Source organism: Sus scrofa, chromosome 9, assembly GCF_054392235.1.
Source record: "Sus scrofa isolate SSC_HxYL_T2T_F1_AM1 chromosome 9, Sscrofa_HxYL_maternal_Yorkshire_Landrace_v2.0, whole genome shotgun sequence".
NCBI classification, from domain to species: domain Eukaryota; kingdom Metazoa; phylum Chordata; class Mammalia; order Artiodactyla; family Suidae; genus Sus; species Sus scrofa.
The window spans coordinates 77,095,845-77,113,635 of NC_139391.1; the positions used below are offsets into that span (position 1 = coordinate 77,095,845).

The 17,791-nt window shown below is 39.8% G+C and overlaps 1 protein-coding gene across 6 annotated transcripts in view; it reads right to left on the minus strand.

Annotated features, from left to right (window-relative positions):
- Positions 1 to 17,791, minus strand: part of PEX1 (peroxisomal biogenesis factor 1) — an 82,955-nt gene that overhangs the window by 41,109 nt on the left and 24,055 nt on the right. For 5 of the 6 annotated variants that reach the window (XR_014815745.1, XM_084976958.1, XM_084976957.1 and 2 more), the window contains exons 1-7: positions 17,506 to 17,720; positions 11,250 to 11,393; positions 6,027 to 6,110; positions 5,725 to 5,839; positions 4,861 to 5,627; positions 3,397 to 3,516; positions 154 to 277 (exon numbers count right to left, since the gene is read on the minus strand). Coding sequence is in view for 3 of the 6 variants with exons in the window: in XM_021102380.2 (XP_020958039.2) it covers positions 154 to 277; positions 3,397 to 3,516; positions 4,861 to 5,627; positions 5,725 to 5,839; positions 6,027 to 6,110; positions 11,250 to 11,393; positions 17,506 to 17,634 (1,483 nt within the window). In the remaining 3 variants the exon portion in view is untranslated. Of the gene's footprint in view, positions 1 to 153; positions 278 to 3,396; positions 3,517 to 4,860; positions 5,628 to 5,724; positions 5,840 to 6,026; positions 6,111 to 11,249; positions 11,394 to 17,505; positions 17,721 to 17,791 lie in introns of those variants that run through there. The other variant, XM_084976959.1, reaches the window with a different exon arrangement.

The following is a 17,791-nucleotide window of genomic DNA, read 5'->3' on the forward strand; positions in this document are numbered from 1 at the left end:
AACTCCCTCATTTAAATTTAAATAAAGGCATTCTTTGATAGGTAAAATATACTGTTATCATTATTCACACTATTCACAAGTTGGAAAACGATGGAAAATTTTATAACTTCTTAAATAGGAAAAATATCAAAATAGCAAATAAAATGTACCCACCATCTTTAATTTCCAGCTTAATATATTCTTCCTCTGATATTATCAAAGGAAGTGTGGTAGTAGTGGACTGTTGTAACCATGAAGAGAACACAGCTTTTATGTCTTCTTCACTTACGTCTTCAGGCTGTCAGAAAAAAAGGAAAGAACAATAATGATATTTTAATGCCTGAACTTAACCTTAATACCTTATCTTGCCAATAAAATGAAAAGTTTACCAAACAAGAAAAGGAAGGATGTTTGCATTATAGGCACAGCTTCAGGATTTGACATGACAGCACAAGTACAGAAGTGGCAGAACACTCCTTTTCTCTATGTGCAGTGACTGACACACACACACACACACACACACACACACCACAGCTTAGCTCACTGACTGTCATTCCACCCTTCTCCCTTGCCTCCCTCCCTGCACAGCTGGGAGCACGGACTCCTCCGTGCTCAGCCTGCAGCTGCGTGTGCATGTGTGTGGCTCCACTCTGGCGGATGGTCTATAAGCAGCAACCCCTGGGAAGGCCTTCTTGTCCTGATTAAGAGGCAGAGAAATCTGGCAAGGAGAAAGCTTTTGATTTCTGTCTTTCCTTCTACAGCCAAGAATGTGGATATGATACCTATTATGACAGCGAACATCTTGTATCTAAGAGGAGAAAAGGCACAGGCTAAAGATGACAGAAGAGAAAAACCAAAGGAACCTAGATCCCTGGTGATATAGTTTAACCACCTATGACCTCCTCCCAACTTCTCTATACAGGAGAAAAAGAAAATAAACTATATGTTCAAGTCACTTTTTCTTTCTTCTGTGAAACTAGCCATGGTGTCATTATGCTCAACAAGTAGAGTGTTAACATATTTTTCCAAAGTATGAAAAAATTCAAACAAAAACACTGCTAATTTTTTTTTTTTTTTGTCTTTTTAGTTATTTCTTGGGCCGCTCCCGCGGCATATGGAGGTTCCCAGGCTAGGGGTCTAATCGGAGCTATAGCTGCCAGCCTATGCCAGAGCCACAGCAACACTGGATCCGAGCCACGTCTGCGACCTACACCACAGCTCACGGCAACGCCGGATCCTTAACCCACTGAGCAAGGGCAGGGACCGAACCCGCAACCTCATGGTTCCTAGTCGGATTCGTTAACCACTAAGCCATGATGGGAACTCCCACTTCCTAGCCTTAAAAAACACAGTTACTTCTTTGAATATTATGGGACAGTGGGATTAAAGACCTACAGTTAGTCATGAAATGAAAATGAAAACTATTTAAAATCAAGAATTTTAAAATCAGAAGGCGACACATAATTCCTCTAGAATCAAATATTCTTTAGTAATATCCCATTACTGGGAGTTCCTGTTGTGGTTCAGCAGGTTACAAACCCGACTAGTATATATGAGGATGTGGGTTCGATCCCTGGCCTTGCTCAGTGGGTTAAGGATCTGGTGTTGTCGTGAGCTGTGGTATAGGTTGCAGATGTGGCTCCGATCCCGAGTGGCTGTGGCTGTGGTGTAGGCCAGCAGCTACAGCTCGATTTGACCCCTAGCCTGGGAACTTCCATACACCACAGGTGCAGCCCTAAAAAAGTAATATCCCATTACTGAGACCAGAAAAAAAAAAACTATGAGCAGTAGGTAATTATTTTTGTACATAATACTTCACTTTTGAAAAAAAATACTAAGATCAATAACCAAAAAGTGGAAAGAAAAGTTCAAATCACTGTATACTGTTGAGGCAATGTGTTAAATGCTCAGCTGCATGCTGTTATGGAAATGGCATTTATGCTATTTATTTTCCTTTTTTACAGTCTCATGAATTAAGCTATCTTATCTGAGGTTTCATCAACTAGAAAGTTCTGTTCAAATGGTTACATAATGACCATCATGATCCTGAGGATCCAAAAATACCATCGGAATTATCAAAGAAGGATTAAATCATGTTTGGAATTTTTAAATATATAATACAATGATTTTCCTGTATTATAATTTTCTGAGAACTGGCAACCTAAACTGGTACAGAAGATAATACCCTATTAAAAAGATTTTATTTTATTTATTTATTTTATTTTTTTTGCTTTTTAGGGCCACACCCACGGTATATGGAGGTTCGCAGGCTAGTGGTCCAGTCGGAGCTACAGCTGCCAGCCTACCCCACAGCCACAGCAACATCAGATCCAAGCCACATCTGTGACCTACACCTCAGCTCATGGCAATGCCAGACCCTTAACCCACTGAGGCCAGGAATCAAACCCTCAACCCCATCATTCCTAGTCAGATTCGTTTCTGCTGTGCCACAATGGGAACTCCTAAAAAGATTTTAAAATCAAGTTCCATACCTCATTTCCTGACCATACCACCAGTTTCTACAGAATTAACAGAGTAGAAAAGTTACACAGTCCAGCATTTGTATGATACTAATGCTAGAGTACTAACACTGAAAAATGTGAGAAAAATTTTAAAATTATCCACATGTAAGAAAAGTATTAATCTTTTAAAAGCCAAATTATCCATATTTGCATTGGGTATATAGTACCACTTATTAAAGACTTCTTGGTTTCTCAAAAAGTTAAACATAGAATTATCATAAAATCTAGCAATTCAACTCCTAAGTATGTACCCTAAAGAACTGAAAGCAGGGACTCCCAAACAAATACCTGGACATCAACGTCCACAGCAGCATCATTCACAATAAGCTAAAAAGGCAGAAATACCCCAGTGTCCATCACCAGATGGATGAATAAACAAAATGTGGTATATACATACAATGGAGTGTTATTTAGCCATAAATAGGAATAAGAGTCTGATATATGCTACAACACAGATGAACCCTGAAAACATAATAAGTGAAATAAGCTAGACACGGAGGACAAATATTATAGGATTCCACTTACATAAAAGATCTAGAATAAGAAAATTCACAGAGAAAAAATATAGATGAGAGATTACCAAGAATCTGGGTGAGAAAGATGGGAGTGACTGCTTAATGGGTACAGAGTTTTCTGTTTGGGGTGATGGAAATTTTGGAAATAGATAGCGGTGTCCGTTGCACATTACAAATGTACTTAATGCCACTGAACTGCTCACTTAAAAATAGTTAAAACAGCATTTTATGCTATATATAGTTTACCACAATAAAGGGAAAAGGAAAAAAAAGACTTCTGGCAAAAAGGAATACAACATTCTCATTACTTAGCTAAAGCAACCAGAAAATTTATAGTACATGTTAAACAACTGTGATGTAACATACGTATTTTAACTTACTAAGTTTTCTCTAGGTTGTAATGTTAGAGATCTTGGAATTTTAGGGGTAATTTCCACTGGAGTTATTCTGACTACTGCATGCATTTCTATATTTAGTCTCTTTCTCAGGTCATCTGGAATCTGAAATATATAAAAGTAAACAAAAATATAAGTTAAAATTTGATTAAGAAATACTCCATAGTGTAAATACTGATGTTAACTTCCATGAATTCAGGTGAATGATAGATGCTGTCATAATCCATCATATAACCAGATGGGCATTCAGGTACTGCTCTATCAGAAACATTTCAATTTATCCTCTACATTCCTTTCTTCAACATCCTCTTCAGAATGTGATCAGTTTTGATCCACCATGTCAAGCCTGTCTGAGAACCTGAAGTCAACTACTGCCATTCCTCACTGGCCATTCTCCCAACCTTGAAAGCAGAGTGGAAGTGGGGACTCCTCACTGCCATCTCACGTGGTCTTTAGAACTTGACCCTCATCACTATCTCACCCCGTTTCACCCCATAGTATCAAGGATATAACAGGACCATTCATAGGAAGAGATAAGTCATAACAAGTTCGGTATTAGACAACTTGATTTTGAAGATGCAGTGGGAGCTACTCAAGGAAGAGTTGAGTGCTAAAAGAAAATAAATGAGGCATGTTTGGAGCTTTAGAAAATGACATTGGCCAAAGAGTCACATAAATGTCACAGGTAAGTTGCATAAATGTCAAAAGTAAAACTGTGAGAGTAAAAGGAATCTACAAAGGAGACCCCCCCCTTCTTTCCCATTTTTCTTCCCTGTCCTAACAATATCCTCCCTTGTCACCCTGAGGTTTCACTACACAATGGTTCAGAATTAGGTTCAAAGGGGGATAGTGACTCATTTCACATAAATTTAGCATTAATATCTGAGGCCAGGATGAGAAGATGAAACCCCAGTAGCTCTACCTTCCCTTTCCATCACACACAAGTTAAAGAGCTGAGACCAGCGGGGTAAGCAGCTTCTGGGCACATTCAAAGGCAGGTCATCTCATGCTATGAGTCTCTCTGTACACTGGGCACGCCCCCCAGTACATAACACATCCCTCCTATGCTTTCAAGAACTTTAATGCAAGCATTAAAGATGTGAGGCTTTGTAGGGCTCTCCACATGAAGCGTGAACCTGACAGCCTGCATGGGTCTGAATCTGAGTTCCACTTACTAGCTAAAAACCTCACACAAACCATCTTGACCTCTCTAGGCCTGTACCCAAGCTTATACCTGCCCAAGTTTATGCAGCCAGAAAATAAACAACCTTCACCCAAACAAGGACTTTTGACCCCACAATCAGAAACGTGTCCCCAAAGGAACTTTAGACGCTATTTCTTCTTACATCGGTTTTCAATTTGTATATGAGATATCATTCTAATTCATAATTTGGGGAAGTTCAAGCAACATAAGATTATCTTCTTCCTAATTAGAAGATTTATACTAACCCAGACTTTCCCAAGATGAAGAGCTTCTACATTCTTGGTGTATTTAACGGCATTCTTCAATTCCTCAAGTCCATTCCAGACCACCTTTAGCACGCAGGCCTTGTCATCTTCTTGACTAGAGTCCGGGCTAATTTGTTTTTGATCTAGTGGTTCTGACATCTGCTTCTCTTTTTCAGGTGACAGGACACTTTGCTTTGTTTTATTTTGCTGTTGCTTTGGAGAAAGTACTTTAGCTAGCTTTCCATAGGTCACAGTAAAGCTGGGCTCCACATCAAAATATTCCTGGTCCCATGGAAATACATGAATGGTGTAGTGTTTGTGAAACACAGAAGTTGGGGATGCATTACATATGCTGGGAGGCTGAGATTTGCATACTCTGAAAATATTGTCCAAAGGAACAACTTCTGACTGCATATTTTTGAATGCATTGATTTCAGTTAAACCCCAGGACATGTCTTGTTTCTTTTCAGACCCAAACGAAAAAATACTTCCTATCATAGTCCATAAGCTTGGCACTGAGGATGCGTCAATTGTATCCTTTGAATCTGTTTCTTGAGACCTAGTGATTCCTATAGTATTTGACTGAAGTTGCTTGGTTTGAGGTTCTTTTGTCAATCCTTTTTGGTTTCCTTCATAATTATGAAATTTTCCCCGTGCATTATCTCCTTTTGAAAATGTATTCTCTTTGGCTTGGCGAGTCTTTGGCTGAATAAGGAGTCTGCTGTCAGTTTCCAGCCTTCCATAAGACGCCCCTGGTATTAGTGCAACTGTGTATAAAATAAAGGTCATTAGGTGCACTAGCCTCTGCTCTGTTCTCAATGCTGCAGTGTAAAGTATAACAGAAAATATTAAAATAGCACCTACCAATCTGGATAAATACGTAAGTTTGCTGATCAACCCAAATGGGAAAAATGGCCTTTGGAAAAACTATTCGAATTTGATCTAGAAGATGCTGTTCAAGGGAAGCAGCATGCAGCTCCTAGAACCAAGAAACAAAAAGATGAGTTCACTTGACATTTTGTTCATTCCATGTCTAACAAGGAAATCGCAACACATTCGTACAAATCAACTCAGAATACATAATGATGCTCAGGGAATCTAAAGACACTGATATTTTGAAGCAGTTTAACTCTACACTGGGATAGTTCTCATTTTATTTTCTTTACCAGTATCTCCCAATCATCTGCTGAGAGGGGTTCCACTTCAACTTGTTGACAAGACACCACATGGGAACATGGCTTGAGAAACACCTGGAAAAAAACGTAAAATATAAAACTACTATTAAAAGACTATTTTTGTATCCCTAGAAAATAAGAAGTTCTCCCTTTAGCTATGTAATTAAGTGTGTGTGCATGTTGGGTATAGTTCTTTATTTGACAAATATTTGTTAAGCATGTATTCTTAACTAGGTCTGTACTCAGCATTTTAGAAAAAATTATTTCATAATTATAGAACAAAGGGAAATACATACTAACACAATACATATTAAAAATATATAAAGACAACCATTTAAAGAAATGTAAGTTAAAAAATGCAAAAACAAAACCAAAAACTCTTTCTGTATGCTAACAATGAAGTATTAGAAAATGAATATAAAAATACCTTTTAAAATCTCACCCCAAAAAATTAAATACCTAGGAATAAACCTGATTAAGGAGGTGAAAGACGTATACACTGAGAACTATAAAACATTAATCAAGGACATTAAAGAGGATTCAAAGGAATGGAAAGATATTCCATGTGCCTGGACTGGAAGAATTAGTATTGTTAAAATGGCCATACCACCCAAAGCAATCTACAGATTCATTGCAATCCCTATAAAATTACCCATGACATTTTTCACAGAATTAGAACAAATCCCAAAATTTACATGGAACCACAAAAGACCAAGAATTACCAAAGCAATCCTAAGGATCAAAAACTAAGCAGGAGACATAACTCTCCCAGACCTCAGGCAATATTACAAAGCTACAGTAATCAAGACAGGTACCAAAACACACATCGGACCAAAAAAACAGAATAGAGAACCCAGAAATAAACCCAGACACCTACGGTCAATTAATTTTCAACAAGGGAGGCAAGAATATAAAATGGGAAAAAGTCTCTTCAACAAGTGGTGCTGGGAAAACTGGACAGCTGCATATAAATCAATGAAACTAGAACACACCCTCACACCATGCACGAAAATAAACTCAAAATGGCTTAAAGAGTTAAACATAAGACAAGACACCATCCAACTCCTAGAAGAGAACATAGGCAAAACATTCTCTGACATCAATTGTACAAATGTTTTCTTAGGTCAGTCTCCCAACGCAACAGAAATAAAATAATAAATAAACCAATGGGACCTAATCAAACTGACAAGCTTTTGCACAGCAAAGGAAACCATAAAAAAAAAAAAAGACAAAAAACCTATGGAATGGGGGAAAAATTGTTTCAAATGATGCAACTGACAAGGGCTTAATCTCTAAAATATACAAACAACTTTATACAACTCAACAACAACAAAACCAACAACCCGAATGAAAAATGGGCAGAAGACCTGAGAAGACCACCTCACAGCAGTCAGAATGGCCATCATTAATAAGTCCACAAATAACAAATGCTGGAGAGGGTTTGGAGAAAAGGGAACCCTCCTACACTATTGGTGGGAATGTAAATTGGTACAACCACTGTGGAAAACAATATGGAGGTACCTCAGAAAACTAAATATAGAACAACCATATGACTTAGCAATTTCACTCCTAGGCACATATCCAGACAAAACTTTCCTTGAAAAAGATACATGCACCCCTATGTTGCTTATAGCACTATTCGCAATAGCCAAGATATGCAAAAAACCTAAATATCCATTGACAATTGGATGGAATAAGAAGATGTGGCACACATACACAATGGAATACTCCTCAGCCATAAAAAGGACAAGATAATGCCATTTGCAGCAACATGGATCAAACTAGAGACTTTCGTACTAAGTAAAGTAAGTCAGAAAAAGAAAGACAAATACCATATGATATCATTTATATCTGGAATTATCTAATATATAGCACAAATGAACCTTTCTACAGAAGAGAAACAAACTCGTGGACTTAGAGAACAGACTTGTGGTTGCTGAGGGGGAGGAGGAGGAAGCGGGATGGACTGGGAATTTGGGGTTAGTAGAAGCAAGCTATTCCATTTGGAGTGGATAAGAATGAGATCCTGCTGTACAGCACAGGGAACTATATCTAGTCACTTGTGATAGAACACGATGGAGGATAATGTGAGAAAAAAAATGTGCATATGTGTGTGTATATATATATTTGCATGTGTGTGTGTGTGTATGTGTGTATGTATATATGACCAGGTCACTTTGCTGTACAGCAGAAGTTGACAGAACAATATAAATCAACTATAATAGAAAAACTAAAAACCTGAAAAAACAACAACAACAAAAAACCCCACAAAAACCCAACAATGTCATCAAGTCATGGCTTGATCTAGTATATAAATAACATTATTTCTAGGAGTTCCCGTCGTGGCACAGTGGTTAACGAATCCGACTAGGAACCATAAGGTTGCAGATTCAATCCCTGGCCTTGCTCATTGGGTTAAGGATCCGGCGCTGCCGTGAGCTGTAGTGTAGGCCGCAGACGCAGCTCGGATCTGGCGTTGCTGTGGCTCTGATGTAGGCCGGTGGCTACAGCTCCAATTAGACTCCTAGCCTGGGAGCCTCCATATGCCACAGGTGCGGCCCTAAAAAAAGCAAAAAGACAGAAAACAACAACAACAACATTATTTCTAAAAGTTCGGCCAACTTAGAAAAACTAACCTCAAGCCATGCTGCTTCTGAAAAAACAACAAACATACTAAAATAGAGACCAGAACCAATTGTTTAGAATTATTTAGAAGTATAATCATTCACAGCTAAAAGTACAGCTGTGGTACAGTGGGTTAAGGATCCGGTGTCACCGCAGCTGTGGCACAGGCTACAACCACAGTGGGGGTTCGATCCCTGGTCCAGGAACTTCCATATGCTGCCGAAAAATAGAAATAAAAATAAAAGTAGAGTAAAACAAATACCCACTCATGCCAGTTGATAAGATACAGGAAACGCTAGAGTCTCAAGAACCTAGCATCTATCCTCTTACTTTCTTTCCTCTTCTATGTGCATTTCTAGGGCTTAGAGGAGTAAAATCCAAAGCTACTGAGCATTAAATGCTCTTTCTCTGCTTTTGTGGGCTGGGGCAGAATTTCCCAAGTGCCTCATCAGGTCCTCTGTTACGGCCCTTGGTGCCCCATACAAGCTAAGGAAGCGCAAGGCAGCTCCTGCCCACCAAAAAGCCAGCGTCCTGACCGTGCCAGCCCACCTTCTGTTCCTAGAGAGAGTGCCTTAGTGGTGCTGCTACAATACAGAGGATGTGCAGAAAAAAAAAGTTCCCTTTGAAGCAAATGGGAATGAAAACAGCAGGACTGTTCAGGGTGCTTATTAGGACATCATGATCAGGAACAGGACGCTGATGCTTCCCATGGGGAAGTGCTGTATACTCAAGGAGAGCAGAACTTGAACTTGCTATGCAATCCTGGGCAAAGCAGTCCATCTCCCTAAGTTTGTGAGGTAAGGCACCAAAGGTAGTGATTTCTAAGGTCACTCTGGTGCTAAAGTTTCAGGGTAAGCAAAAGAGTAGCACTATAGGTATATGGATTTCTCACTGGTGGTCCATTCTCATTATCAGAAACATACATGAACAAAACTAGTCCATGTTCAAAACAAGTTGAAAAGATGTGACGTTCATCTGCACTGCTGTGGGAATCTGGTAACAGAAAGCAATTTAGCCCCATATATGTGTGCTGTGTATACATATAAATTTTTTTTTTTTTGGCCACGCCCATGGCATGTGGAAGTTCCCAGGCCAGGAAACGAACCCATAGCACAGCAATAAGCATGAGCCACAGAGGGGACAACGCTGGATCCTTTACCCTCCGAATCACCTAGGAACTGTCCCCACCTATCAGATTTTTAAATGTGCAGTGCCCTAAAATTGGCAATTCAATTTTTTTTTTTTTGTCTTTTTTTTGCTATTTCTTTGGGCCGCTTCTGCGGCACATGGAGGTTCCCAGGCTAGGGGATGAATCAGAGCTGTAGCCACCGGCCTACGCCAGAGCCACAGCAACTCGGGATCCGAGCCGCGTCTGCAACCTACACCACAGCTCACGGCAACGCCGGATCGTTAACCCACTGAGCAAGGGCAGGGACCGAACCCGCAACCTCATGGTTCCTAGTCGGATTCGTTAACCACTGCACCACAACGGGAACTCCCCGGCAATTCAATTTTTAATATTTCTTTCTGTACATACACAGAGATGTTCAAAGCACATTGTAACACATGGAAAGCTATTTCTGATACAGTTTGTGGGGAAAAAAAATTACAGAAAATATGTATGATCTCATTCTTTAAATCTGAAAGGTCTAGTGAAATTCCAATACACAGAACACATTACTGAGGCTGGGGTTAGAGAAAGAGAAAAACTTTTTTTTTTTTTACTTTTAATTGTAAAAGATTTGTACTGAATATGTTTTACTTCTGTAGTTTAAAATATTTTAAAACATATGCTGGGGAATATAATAAAATGAAGACAGACATGAGTCCTTAAGCCTGGGGTTTACAATCAAAGCACATTAAACCTACAGTCAAGACAAAGAAGAAAAAATAATGACCCTCTGTTGTGAGATAGATTTTTTTTTTTAAATCAAGTACAATCTTTGGAAGGTTAGAACATCTGTCAGAAACAAATGAAGTTCAATAATGCCAAGCAAAATTCAGTAATTCATAAAGCAAAAATAATTGCATGAAAAAAAAGCTAGGGAACCTGGAAAGTGGGTAAAATAGACAGTAGAACACAAAATCAACCAGGGGACACGGCAGACTATATGATAATGAATTAATGGAGTATATGCTAGCTAGTGACCAAACAACAGCATAGACTGTTAGGAGTTCCCGTCGTGGCTCAGTAGAAACGAATCTGACTAGCATCCAAGAGGACAAAGGTTCAACCCCTGGCCTTGCTCATCAGGTTAAGGATCCGGTGTTGCCATGAGCTGTGGTATGGGTTGCAGATGGTGCTCAGATCCTATGTGGCTGTGGCTGTGGCTATGGCGTAAGCAGGGAGCTACAGCTCAAATTTCACCCCTAGCCTGGGAATCTCCATGTGCCATGTGTGTGGCCCTAAAAACAAAACAAAACAAAACAGCACAGAATACACTGTTAACTTGAATATACTGGAATGGTTATAGCCGCATACAAGTTAAGTTTCATCTTACCCTTTAAAAAATACATCTGAACTTTTATTTCTATTGCTATATTATGTGATATTAGAAGAAAGTCACTGTCATCACATTTTGTGCTTACCTGTTCCCCATTTGAGAGTCCAAGTTTCTGACCAACTTGTCTGTTAATTTCAGCCACATTTTCACCTTGATCACGAAAATGCCTGCCTTCCACCCAACTCAAGAATGCAGGCTGCTGACCCCACGTTACTTCTATAGCTTGATTCTATTTATTCAAAAAATAAGAAATGGGAGAGAAAACTTTTAAGAGTTCTTAAATGCTTTTCTGGATTCACAGAAAAGATAAACTTTTATTGCAATCCATACATATATATATAAGTTTTATAGTTAGTTGATAGCTGTTATCCATGTTTGTCATAGCATTTTATAAACTATAATCATTTCCAGTACTCGATGATGGTGATGCTACAGGTGAAACCAATAACTTTATATTCTTATAACAACATTATAAATTGATTTGACCATTCCAGAATTCACAATGACGATAGGTAAGCCAATGAATCTACATAGCCTTTGACCTTATGTACTTATTTAGAATTAACGATTCAAAGAAGAAAAAGAAAACTATACCAGAAAATATCTCCATAGTATTTTCTTTAACAGTGAAAACTTAGGACCATCTTACACATCTAGCAGTATAGAAATTATTAAATAAGCTATAAATTTACTATTTTAGTAAAGTATGAGTCAATAAGCAGACATATATATCATAATCAATAAAAAGTAAAAAGTATTAGAAGAGAAATAAGTGTACATGGCAAAAGTACAAAAGCATAAAACATGAGGTCTGGTCCTTGTTCCCAGAGATAATTACTGTTAGTTTCTTTCATACATTTCAGAAATTTCATACTATAAATAGTAATTTTTAAATAATACTTTTAAAAGTCAAACTATGAAAACATATATATAAGTTAAAAAAAGCAAAAGTATAAAATTTATTCTCATTAAGAGCAATTACGCAGTTCCTGTTGTGGTGCAGCAGAAACGAATCCAAATAGGAACCATGAGGTTGCAAGTTCGATCCCTGGCCTCGATCAGTGGTTGGGGACCTGGCATTGCCGTGGGCTGTGGTGTAGGTCACAGACGTGGCTTGGATCCTGCATTGCTGTGTCTCTGGCGTAGGCCAGCAGCTGTAGCTCAGATTAGACCCCTAGCCTGGGAACCTCCATATGCCATGGGTGCAGCCCTAAAAAAAAAAAAAAAAAAAAAAAAAAGAGCAATTATATAAAATATGTAAGTCTGTGGCTAAAGATTAAAAAACACATTCTATAATTTTTAAAAATTACAAACATATTTTAGAAACCTTGGGAAATACATAAACCTGGGAGGAAAAAAAAGGAATTATTGATACTCCCTCCACAAAAAAGACAAGCACATGAATAATACTATTTCTAGATAATCCTTTTCTCTATTCACAAGTCAACTATTTATATAGTTGTGTATTACAGTTATGATTTAGTATCCTTTTCTCCCACTTAACATTGTACCCTAAGTATTTTCACACATAGATCATTTTTTAATAAAAAGGAAGGATTTCTGTAATAGCCATCAAGACTTACCATCTCATGAGGCTTTAGTACTATTAAATTCATTTCTTTATATCAAAGTTAATTTATTAAGTTGTTAACATTAATCCATTTATTTACATCAAATTTTACTACCTTAAAAGTGGTTAGAGACTGCTTACTGTGTTTCTTTAAATAGGACAAATTTCAAAGAATATTGAAGCCACTTCTGCAGCAATATAATGCACTTTATTAACACTGCTGATCAAGAGGGCGGAGTAGGAGGACATGGTGCTCTACTCTTCCCACAAATCCATCAGGAGGAATATATCTACACATGCAACAGCCTTCACAGGACACCTACTGAACACTCACAAAACACCAGATAGGACAGGAGAGATCTCCACATAACCGGGTGGGATGAAAAGAAATTTATTAAAACTCTGTATTCAAGAAAGTCATGATGTGGCAGACCAAAAAAAAAAAAAAAAAACCAAAAAACAAAAACAATTATGGAGTTCCCCTCGTGGCGCAGTGGTTAATGAATCTGACTAGGAACCATAAGGTTGCAGTTTCAATCCCTGGCCTTGCTATGAGCTGTGGTGTATGTAGGTTGCAGACACGGCTCAGATCCTGAGTGGCGGTGGCTATGGTGTAGGCTGGTGGCTACAGGTCCAATTAGATCCCTAGCCAGGGAACCTCCATATGCCATTAGTGCAGCCCTAAAAAGACAAAAGACAAAAAAAAAAAAAAAAAAGTCATGGTGTATCACTTAGTTGTGTTAGTTGTGTGATTTTTCTCACAACTCTTCACAGAACAGTTCAACCCCTGTGGGTGACAAAATCCCGCCCCAAATCAGTGTGACAAGACAGAAAGAGTCCCAGGTCTGAAGTCCTAAGTTACTAGGTCGGCCGTAACTATTTAGCAGGGGTTACAAGAGTAAAAATACTTTCTGTGGAGTTTCATCAGTCAGTAACATAGAATCCAGATCAATTCTCCTATTTCATAAGAAGAAACTTTTAAAACCAGAGATGTTAAATAAGGAAATATGAAATATGCCTTGAAATACCAAAGAGGAGAACTTGCCAATTCCCTGGAAAAGGGAAAAATCAATTTTATCAAACAGGAAAAATACTTCAATTATTCAATTGGCCAGAAGGTAGTGATCAGCCCCATAAAGTCATAATATACATTCAGCTAGATTTAGTAAACTCTTCAGACTAATGTTCTCAGTCAATTTTTATGTCAAAAACTGGTCCCTTGGACCACAGAGCACTTGGGCACTCGGATAGAGAGAAGAAAAGGACAAACTACAATTCAACTTAATCAACAAATGACTGACCTGCTTTTGCCTAAACCCACAACAGAAATGTTGTCACTTGAAGGGGAGCACTGGGTGAAACCACAGGCTGCAATGCCTTAGGACCGGCCAGGTCCCAGGCCTGGGTCATCTATGGCCAACACAAAGGAAGTGACAAATCTGTGCCTGACTAGTTCTAGAAGATGATTCAGGATTATTTGTTTGCACTCAGTGTAGATACGAATCCTTTCTCCTGTTTCAGCAATAACATCAAGTCCTGGGCCCAGAGTGCAGATAAAGTAACTGAGTTACAGAAGTGATTCTCAACTGAAGGTGATTTTCTCCCCCAGAAGATATGGGCAATGTCTCAAGATATTTTTGGTTGTCACAACCGGAAGGAGGGATGCTGCTGGCATCTAATGGGTAGAGGCCAAGGATGCTGCTAAATATCCTATAATACCCAGGACAGCCCCCACAACAGGAAATTTTCCAGCCTGAAACAAGGACTTGAATAAACAAAAGACAGGACTTGAAATAGAACAGAGTCTAACAAGGGAGTTGTGTCACATCAACACAGCAGTGACGGAGACAAATGCGGGCAACAGAGAATGTGGAACTATGTGGAAGAAGCAGCATTACGCTCAGTTTTAAAGATGTGGGATGAGGAGAAATGTTTTAAGGAAGAACACTTTGAGAAAGAGCACACAAATGGGAAGGAGCTGGGTTACGGGAGAAACCAGGAGAAGGCGAGCCTGGGTGGTGCAGGTGAGCCACAGATGAGGGCAAATTAACCGCATGAAAATATTCCTTGTGGTACGGAAGTGATGTAGAGACCTAAGGTCTCCTTCACCATCAACATTCTGATTCTAGAACAGTGGTCCTCAGCTCGTTAGGACTTCCATGGGGCCTGAAGATATTTTCAAAACTATGGATGCCTGAAGCCCTCTCCTCAAGATTCTGATTCAGTAGGTCTGAGGAAGAACCAGAACATCTGTGTTTTTAAAGCCTCTTGCAACATGATACACACAATTGACACTGCTGTATTAATTAATAATTATGAAAGTTGTTGAAAGTAAAGGCTAAAAGTTCTCATCACGAGAAAAACTTCTGGAGTTTCCATTGTTGCTCAACAGGTTAAGAACCTGACATGGGGTCTCCGTGAGGATGTGGGTTCAATCTTCTGGCCTTGCTCAGTAGGTTAAGGATCTGGCATTGCCACAAGCTAGACACTCCCACAAGCTAGACACGGCTCGGATCTGGCATTGCTGTAGCTGTGGCATAGGCCGGCAGCTGCAGCTCTGATTGGACCCCTAGCCTAGGAACCTCCATATGCCACAGTGTGTCCGTACCCCCCCCAAAGGAAAACCTTTTTCTGTTTCTATAACTCTGTATTTATATGAGATTATGAATGTTCACTAAACGTGATAAGCATGACGTATGTAAGTCAGATCATTGTGCCGTACACCTTAAACCTTTACAGGGCTGTAAGGCAATTGTATCCCAAATCCCAATAAAACTGGAAGGAAAAAGAAGCCCTAAGGAAAGTCTGACACAGGCCAGAAAATCATTCTGAACCTTTTCCAATTACAGTATTATCTGTATTATGTACTTGAAACTTCAGCTAAAGTCAAATATTTCAACCTATTAACTCCCAACTCATGACTTTCTCCTTTAATAATTATCTATGCTTTCTAACCCAATCATTCTGGGAACCTATCCTAAATAACCAGAAATGAAAACAATGTTTTATAAACAAAGGTGACCTATTTTTAACTTGCTGTTAAAATATAATTATAGTATCACTTTTAATGTCTAAAAATTAAATACAACATAAATTTCAATCACAGTGAACAAATTAATGGCAAACTTATGACAAAATACTAATTAACCACTAAAAATTATGACTACTTTTTACTACTACAGAAAATATCAGGATACAAAACTATAAGGGGGTGGGGCTTCATTTCTGTTAGAAATAGAGATTAGAAACAAAACTGGAAGATTTGATCCAAACTGTTAATATTAGTTATCTCAAGGTTTGGGAACTATGAGCAACTAACTTTTATTTTCTTGTTTGTAATTTTCCATGCTTCCAAATTTTCTATAAAGCATGTACTACTTTTATAATTGGGGAAAAAAAGTAGGCCTAATCTGCTGATATAGGCTGGATAGAAACAAGTTTTTTCCAAGGCTAAAGGGATTTATATTTCAAAAAAAAATTTCATGAACTAATTCTTACTGAAGCCTCAAAATGTAAAACAAAGATCAAGACCACTAAATTCTTAAATAGTGATGAAGGTAAAACAGCATCCACATCTTAGATAAAATTATCAGTTACTCTACATTACTATAAACTCATTAGGTGGGGATTTGAAGGCACGTGGAAAATCATCAAAGCTGAAAGCACAGGGCAGGGAGCAGCTACCTGGGACCAGGTGATAATAACTAACTCATCTCCAGCCAGAAGGAAGCTTATCAGGGCCAAGAGACTGCCTACTTTATAGTAAAAGAAATAATGGCAGGATCTGTTGAAATTAATGTGCTATGAAAGATAGGGGAAAATACTCTAGAAAAGGAGTTACAGAGAAGTAGCTAAAATGGAAAAGGGAGATATTTGAAATTATTGCAAACTGTTGAAATTACTGCAAACCAGTGGGTACTATGCATTCAGGATTTTCGAAGATTTCAAACAGCCTATCCTTTTAGCCCCTTAAGCAAGCACGCTCAAACTCGTAAACCAGGTGTCTCCACTTTACAATTAGGAAAATACAGATGTTGCATCTCTGTAACCATGCAAGTGTTAGAGCTATGAACCGCCACAACCACAAGGTGCAGAGCGCAAGTGAAAACAGAGGTTCAAGGAATTCTAACTACCTATGACCAAGTATGCATACTCCCACAGCACATTCCTGGAGCACCCCGGAGGTGTTTGGAGACACAGGAAGAAGGTTCATATTAATCTATCCCGCTCGTGGGACACAGGGCTCCACCTCTGTTAACCAATAGAGACTTCACAAACCAAGTCCGCCCCTCTTTCTGAAGGCCGGGACCACAGCCATGCAAGCACCTGGAAATCGCTGGCAGGAAAAACGTTTTCTAATAATGAAACAAAACAGAACAGAATCCCAAAAGACAAACAAACCCGACTTCTCAAGAGCTTTTCCAACCTGGAGTGAGGAATAGTTGAACGAAGAGGGAGAATATCGGGGCGTTTCAAAGCCCAGTTCCGGCGAGTAAAAGACCTGGAATACAGCAGGTCAACTCAAAGAAGCCGTGCTGCACTAGACGTGATGTGGCTGTCAAGAGCGCCCAGGCCAGCCCTGCCCGCAAGGGGTCCTCAGTGTGGCCTCTGAACCGGTCGGCGGGGCTGGGAAAGCAGCCCTAATCCCGCCGCCGGGAGAGGCCTGAGCGGCCGCTGCGTCCCTAAAAGGCCTGGGTCTCGGCCGACCGCAGACTGGCCAGCAGCTGTCCCAAGTCGGTGGTGAGAGCCCGGCACCAAGCGGGCGCCTTACCTGCAGCAGGTGTAGCTGGGCCACAAGGCGCCGCGGCAAGTGGAGGAAGCAGTCGCGAGCGTTGGTGAAGGCCACCGTCACGGCCGCCCCGCCTCCGCCAGCACCCGCCAGGCGATCGCCGCCCCACATTGTCTGCAGGCACCGACCCCCAGCCGCCCAACCTATCTTTCCCGGGCCAACCCCGCAGGTCGCGGGCGTCGGACCCGGAGACGATCGATCGGCCCCGCCCCCTAAGGCCCCGCGGCGCATCCGGAGCGGGAGGGGCCAGCACGCCTGCGCCTGTTCT